Source organism: Silene latifolia, chromosome Y (assembly GCF_048544455.1).
Source record: "Silene latifolia isolate original U9 population chromosome Y, ASM4854445v1, whole genome shotgun sequence".
In the NCBI taxonomy this organism is placed as follows: Eukaryota; Viridiplantae; Streptophyta; class Magnoliopsida; order Caryophyllales; family Caryophyllaceae; genus Silene; species Silene latifolia.
In genome coordinates, this window is record NC_133538.1 from 144,178,253 (window position 1) to 144,186,162 (window position 7,910).

At 42.8% G+C, this 7,910-nt stretch overlaps 1 protein-coding gene across 1 annotated transcript; it reads right to left on the reverse strand.

Annotated features, from left to right (window-relative positions):
• Window positions 1-3,139: 3,139 nt before the first annotated feature.
• LOC141629112 (uncharacterized) lies at window positions 3,140-6,812 on the reverse strand. The gene is made up of 4 exons (XM_074442169.1): window positions 5,710-6,812; window positions 4,925-5,109; window positions 4,633-4,830; window positions 3,140-3,954 (listed from the first exon to the last, which is right to left on the reverse strand). Exons 1-4 carry the CDS (start codon window positions 6,810-6,812, stop codon window positions 3,140-3,142), a joined length of 2,301 nt encoding a protein of 766 aa, XP_074298270.1.
• Window positions 6,813-7,910: the final 1,098 nt, after the last annotated feature.

Here is a 7,910-nt window from a genome sequence, read left to right on the forward strand (position 1 = left end):
AGGCATGTTCTTATAGGTCGTAGTTGGGTGAGAGTCATTACAATATGAATTCTTTCTATCCTCTTAAATTCACCTGTGCTTATGTGTGATATGAGCGACCCGTGAGAGTCCAATTTGATAAGTCTCTATGGTTGATGGTTCAGCAGTTTTTAACGACGTCATAATTCGTTTGCATGATTCACATTACTAATTGATTGTTGGTTGTTGCATTAAAATAGTTTAGGCTTTACATGTTGTAATTCGCTCTGAGATTGAACTCGTTCCATTAGGTCATTAGATCGAGTCTAGTTCTTGCTTGGGGACAAGCAAGGGTTTGGTTTGGGGAAGTTTGATGTGTGTCTTTTATATGATGTTTTATACCTCATTTTACACGCATTTCAGAGCTCATTTGTGTAGTTTAAACTACCATTTCCCTTATTTCCGTCTACTTTCGTGTTTTTTGTACATTATTGCAGAAATGTGAAGAATTCAGCGGAAATCGAGCTAAATCCGTCCCCGAGTACCTTGCATTGCATTTGACGTGAAGGATTCACTTAAGGAACGAGCTTGGTGCGCATTTCAAGGCCCGAAAGACAAATCCACGAGATCATAGAAGTCAAGTACCAGCTAAAGCAGTCGATCGACCAGTACCCTTAGTCGATCGACCAACCCACGGGATCCAGAAGCTACTGTTCAGCTCAGAGCAGTCGATCGACCACATCGCTGCTTCAGACGAGAATTAAAAGATCGAGGAACTTGAAGCCCATTGTGTTTTAGGTTTTAATAATAAGTGTTACGTTGGTTTGCTATATAACGTAACCTAGTCGAGAGATATAATCATCGCTTTTATTCAGTAAATTTACCTAGTTTTACATTCAGTTTAGTTTATCGAATAATTAGGGTTCGGGATATTATTTCGCATTGGATTTTCGTTGTGCTTTCAATCATTCCGTTACAATCCTTCTGCAAATTTCGGTATTCCTCCTGTTCTAATTTCCAGTTTATTACTTTATTTGCATTCATAGATATAGAATTGTTAGTCAGTTCCCGAAACCATAATTATCGTTTTATGCTAGCCTTTTGTTCGTAGTTTTAATTATGAATTCTTTCGTTTATTTCATCAATCTTATTGTTGTTATCATTCTTAGTATGAGTAGCTAAATTATTCGTGCTAGGATGTAGGGGAATTATAGTGTAGGCGGCGTAGAATAATGCGACCTGAATCGCGTGTCAGTCGATCGACTGACATACTTGGTCGATCGACTGACCTCGTGGGGTTTTTCTTTCGTTTTAATTGTTTTAATTCTTTATTCGACAAATCGAGTGCACACGACTAGTTGAATGTTTAGGATTTGACTGACCCATTAGATCGAGAGATAGGGACAGTTGTTAGATCACCAATTAAAATGACTAAACTATGCTGAGATCGAAAGATAGGTAAAGTTTAGATTATTAGTCGCTTTTCAGGACGAGAGTCGGTATTAGTGATATTAGGGACTTATAGCGAGATCGAAAGATGCTATCTGTTAAGAGTGGACCGAGAGGACCTCTTGTTTCCCGCCTCATGTGTTTGATTTAGACCGACTTAGTTTCGCCACCGAAACTATAGTGAACCGACCATCCTAGTACCCCTTCTTTTATCTGTTTTATCCGTTTATTTAGTTTATAGTCTTTTATTGCTATTAGTATAGACCAAATAAATTCAACCCCCACTTTCATTACCTTAGACTAAATTAGACAATTAGAAATTACATTCGCTTCCTTGTGGTTCGACCCTGTTACCACTAGCCTAGGCTAGTTTTATTAGGAAATTATAAATCTTATTTTTGGTACCTACAACGACGGGTATCACCTCTTGCTTAGGAGCTTGGACTTGCAGTTTACGCTCTTGCTTAGGAGCCTTCACTATTGGGATTTAAGAATAGTAACGCTTCAAAAACTTCCCATTGATTGGGCCTACCCGAACGCCGTCTTCATCCACGATTTGTAAGCACCATTTGTATAGACCTCCTGTACCACGTATGGACCATCCCACTTAGAGGTGAACTTGCCAACTCGCTTGTGAGAGGTGATGATTGGTCTTCGTACTGCAAGGACGAGGTCTCCTACTTGGAAAGACCGAGGGCGCACTTTTTTGTTGAATGCGCGTGACAACCTTGCTTGATAGCACTGGAGCTTTTGTTGAGCCTCTAATCTCTTTTCATCGAGAGCTTCCAACTCTGCTAATCGCAATTTGTCATTATCATCATCTGTGAGTCCCTCCTGAATAGCAATGCGTAAGGAAGGGATCTGCAACTCCAAAGGCAACACGGCCTCCACTCCATACACCAACGCGTACGGGGTTGCCTGAGTAGGTGTTTTGTATGTGGTACGATATGCCCACAATGTCTCACCAATTCTTTCATGCCAATCTCGCTTTGACTTTGCTACTACTTTTCTCAACAAGTTGCAAAGAGTTTTATTAAAGGCTTCAGCCAAACCATTTGCAGAGGCATTGTACATGGATAACTTGTATTGTTTGAACTTGAATTTTTCTCCCAGACTTGTCATCAGATGGTTGAAAAATTGTTTCCCATTATTAGTTGTGATACGTTGAGGTACACCATATCTGTAGATAATTTGGGTTCTAATGAAGTCCACAACATTTTCTTTCTTCACTTCCCGTAGTGTGATGGCTTCTACCCATTTTGAGAAGTAGTCAGTGGCAGCGAGGATATACTCGTGTCCATTTGAGGCCTTTGGAGTAAGAGGTCCCACAACATCAAGTCCCCAAGCTTCAAAGGGCCATGAAGAAACAGTAGGATGCAACGGCTCCGGCGGTTGGTGTATGAAGTTTGCATAGAACTGACAGGGTTCACATTTTTTCGCAAAGTCCATACAATCTTGCACCGTGGTTGGCCAGTAATACCCCATTCTCTTTACACGATCATGAAGTTTAGGCCCAGATTGATGAGCACCACAAAATGCCAAAATGAGCTTCATGTATTGCTTCAGTAGCTTCGTCCTTGCTTAGACACCTCAACCATTGGCCTGAGAAAGAACGTCTGTAGAGTGTCCCTTTATAGTGAATGAACTTTGGAGCACGTCGACGTATTTCTACCTTGTGTCTGGGATCATCGGGTAGTTTTTGGTGGTCCAAAAAATCAATGATAGGTTGACGTCAGTCATCTTCATCAACTGTGTAGACGTATATCATGTTGGTTGTGTCTACATTTTCTTCTCCTTCAAGCGATGATACTACCCAACGATTGCAGACTGGGACTTTCATAGACTCTTCTGCCCCCAGTGCCAAAGTGGCTGCAAGATTAGCAAGCACGTCAGCCAACTTATTGGCACTCCTTGGCACATGACCAACATGGATGTCGTAAAGTTGATTCAGCAGTTGTAATGCCTGTTGATGGTAGGGAATCAAGTCTTCCTTTTTCACTTCAAATTCACCAAGGATTTGGTTGATCACCAGCTTTGAGTCTTCATATATGTCCATATCTCTGACACCTATTTCGATCGCCATTTGAAGACCGAGTATGAGAGCTTGGTATTCTGCCATATTATTTGTACACAACTGAGTGAGTGTAAAGGCATATGGCATAAGATGATTTTGTGGAGTTACGAATACAACTCCAGCTCCAGCTCCATCTTGCCTTGCAGCACCGTCAAAGTACATTTGCCATGGAGGTAGGACGTCCACATAGACAATTTCTTCTCCTAGGAGGTCATCTGAAATTTCCCACTCTGCTGGCACTGGATGATCAGCAAAGAAATCGGCGATAGCTTGACCTTTCACAACCTTTTGAGGCACGAACACCAAGTCATACTGCTTAAGCAACATTGCCCATTTCACAAGTCTTCCAGACAAGACTGGTCTTGAGAGTATGTATTTGATTGGATCAGCTTTTGAGACCACATGTATGGTATGCGCCTGCATGTAGTGCCTCAACTTCTGGATGGCGAACACCAAAGCAAGACATATCTTCTCTATGGGCGCGTAATTCAACTCAGCTCAAACCAAGGTACCCTTGCGGTCTTCAATTTCTTGAGCACACATTGCCCCCAGTGAGCGTTCTTGTGCTGCAATGTAGAGGACAAGTGGCCTTCCTGGAATTGGTGCCCCCAAAGATCTTTGCGCTACTGGCTAAGTACTTCTTGATGCTATTAAAAGCATTTTTGCATTTTTCATCCCATTGAAATGGAGCATCCTTTTTCATGAGATGGCTAAACGGCTGGCAACGCCCGGCTAAGTTAGAGATGAACCTTAGGATGTGTGCCAAACGTCCTTGCAATCCGCGCAACTCTTTCAATGTCTTTGGTTCCGGCATTTCGTTGATAGCTTTGATTTTTGTTTGGTCAATTTCAATGCCTCTATGCCTGACCACAAAACCTATGAACTTCCCAGATGTGACTCCAAATGCGCACTTGAGTTGATTCATCTTGAGTTGACATTTTCTAAGTCTTTCAAAGACGGTTCGAAGGTCTTTGATATGCTCTTCTCTTTTCTTTGATTTGACAACCACGTCATCAACATAACACTCTATTGTTTTATGCAGCATGTCATCAAAGATCTTTTGCATTCTTGGCGTTGGTACGTAGCGCAAAGCATTCTTCAATCCAAATGGCATGATGTAGTAGCATAAGATCCTTTTGGGGTTCGAAAACCTGTTGCTTCTTGATCTTCGGGTGCCATATGTATTTGATTGTAACCAGCAGTACAATCCATGAATGAGAGGGTTTCATGACCAGTGGTTGCGTCAATCATCAACTCTGTAACTGGCAAAGGGAAGTTTTCCTTCGGGCATGCATCATTAAGGTCTCTGAAGTCGACACATATGCGCAGTTGTCCATTCTTCTTTCTGACTGGGACAATATTTGCTATCCAGGTAGAATATTTGACTTCTCGAATAAAACCTGCTTCAATGAGTTTATTGACTTCCCTTTCAATTTCAGGTACAAGCTCCGGCCTGAAATGACGTTGAGGTTGCTTTTTTGGGACTGGTGCCTTTCTTGATTGCTAGACGATGAACTGCAATTTTTGGGCTGAGTCCAGACATCTCTTTATAGCTCCAAGCGTAGACATCCTTGTACTTGACCAACAACTTGTAGTACTCCTCTTCTTCTTCTTTAGTCAGCAGAGCACTGACATAAATGGGCCGAGGATCTTAAATAATTCCCAAGTTGAGTTCCTTGAGTTCATCTACAGTCGATTTCCCCTCGTCTTCAAGTGTTTCAGGGGCCTCGTCCGCCTCAACTTCTTCGTTCTCGTCAGGTATCTCTTCAACTGTGATGTGATATGACGACGTTGTAATTTCTAAGTCACTTGACTTGTTTGTATCACAGGGACGTGAAGATGAAGGCACAAGCTCTTCGGCATTCTTTTGCTGACCAGTAAGAACTAGTACGCGCCTCCTTGCTTTGAGTGGCTCATGTTGGATGATATCCACTACTTGCATACACTTCATGCGAGACGGTATTGCGCTTCTCAAGTCATCGCTTACTCTTACTTCTTCTTCATTTTGTGTTGCAGAAGTTGAGAGAGGACGACCCTTGCCACTATTCTTCTTGGGAGCCCCTAGTCGACTGAAGACTGTTTTTGATTGACGGCCCAAGCGTTCATGTATTGCGCCCTTCTTGTTTATGCGCAACGAAGGTGTTGATACTTTGACTTTACTTTCTCCTTGATTGCTAAGCCTAGCAAATACAGAAATGTGTTTGGTTGAAGCACTTGGTCTCCCTAACCTTGTGAATATAGAAGGGCGACACTTCTCTGCAGGTGGACTTATTCGATCGAAGACTGAAGATGGATGCATCTTTTCCTCTCCTTCTTCATTTTCTTCGACCTCTTCTACTGTGATGTGCTGAGAAGATGCAGTAGCCCCTTTTCTACGAGCACCAATCTTCACAGGCGCAGGAGACTCATATCCGAGCCCGCCCCTGGTCACCATGAAGCTCCCATCTTGCTTGAATACTTCATGTTGCGCTTTGTTAAGACCGTACGGCTCAGCTTCTATAACTTTGCCAATAGGAGTCGGATTTGTAAAGTCATATCCAGCCTTCGCCAGTAGCTTGTAAGCATTGGAATCAAATATCCCCTTGTTTTCTTCACTTGATGATTGACTGGATGAACAGACGAAACCATTCGAAGGAGGTCTCACAATCTTCGTTTGAGATGAACTTGGTAGAGGTGTAACGACTTTGGCCACCCATTCCTGCTTGAACACCAGACTTGACTTTTTATCCTTAGGCTCTGTCTTTGGTGTTAGACACTCTGCAAAAAAACTCTCACCATCTTTGTGGCGAGACTTCGGGATGTAGTGTAGTGCTGGTGGTGTAGTTTTCTGCGTCGTCTCTTGCTTCTTGGGTGATGCGGCAGGAGTAGCTGTTTTGCTGGCCTTGTCTACATCTTTCTTGACAACATTTTCCTTAGCAGCACTTGCAGCTGCATCTTCTTTGATGATGTAATTTTCCCGTTTACCTCCTTTTCCTGTTAAAGAGAAGGTGGTTGGCATGAACTCACTGGAAGTATCGTTCTCTTCAAAGAATTTTGCATCATCGAAGAAAGAGTCGACCTTAGAGAAAGGTTTGGCGTCTCCGTCTATTTTCCTTTCGCCACTACGATAATATTTCAAACATTGATGGAGGGTTGAAGCGAAAACTCCATTCTCGTGCTTCCAAGGTCGTCCCAGCAATAGTTTGAACGATGTCTTACCACCCATGACATGGAACAATGTGTCGGAAGAAAGATCACCCATGGTAAGGTTCACGCGGATCATGCCAACCGCGCGCTCCCCATTCAAGTTGAAACCATGAATCATTGTTCGACTACTAGAGAGTTCATCCATCGTGATCCCTAATTCGTTCATAGTGGCTTTTGGCATGAGATTGACTCCTGAGCCTCCATCTATTAAGATGCGCTTGACCTTTTGCCCCTGGATGTACCCGGACACATAAAGTGGACTGTTGTGAGGTTTGGATCCAAGAAGTAAATCCTCACGCATCTGAAAAACTCAAGGCTGCGTTGCAGGAGATATATCCAGTTGATTGCTCAAGAGGCTCAATTTTTTCTTTCATCTTACCCGCATATAACTCGGGCTTCTCAAGTCCTTGAATTATCAGCTGACGCTTCTCTTTAGGTAGATGAAAGATTTGCTTCCATCCCATGTTTGTAGGAAGGGCGTCAAGAGCAGCCACTATTTCGTTCTCCTTTTCAGAATGCAACTGTTGTGGCAATACCGCATCATCTGGGCCTCCTTCCTCTATCTTCTTTTTATCATCACCACCTTCCGTAGCTGAGACGGTGCACAAGGTAACCTTGTTTAAGAAGTCTTGTGGGAAGAATTCTTTTAAGCTAACGGGACTTAGTGGTTCTTGCTCTAGCAAATCAATTGGCAAGACATGTGGTTTGACAACTATTTTGGACTTTTTCTTTCCCTTCGTCTTGCGAGGTTTCGTCTTCTTTGATTGTTTTCTTCGACGGTGAACAGGTTGCGCTGTCTGCCTTGTTTGTTTCTTTGACTTCTTGCGCGTAACCAAAGTCCAACCCTCATCGTCATCTTCATGCTTCTTTTCCTCGTTCTTATCCTGAGGAGGTAGTATTTCTTCCAATGACATTGGAGGTAGTGACGACAATGACCCTTGGATCCGTAATGCCACAGGCTCAAAACTCCCGAACTGCAACATATACACACACTATCCTTGTCGTATAATTGGCTCGTCAGGTTTCTCCAAGACTACAGTAGTTTGATTTGTAGTTACTGTGTCATCCAAGTCAAGAATAATCTTCCCTTCCTTGGAGAGCTGCATGATCTTCTCCTTGAGTGTTATACACTTTTCAATAGGGCGACTCACCAGCCTGTGATAACGACAGTAATTGGTATCGTTTGTCTTGTTTGCTTGCTCAGGGCGCTTCGACTCTGGCAATTGTATAACCTTCTTCTCTA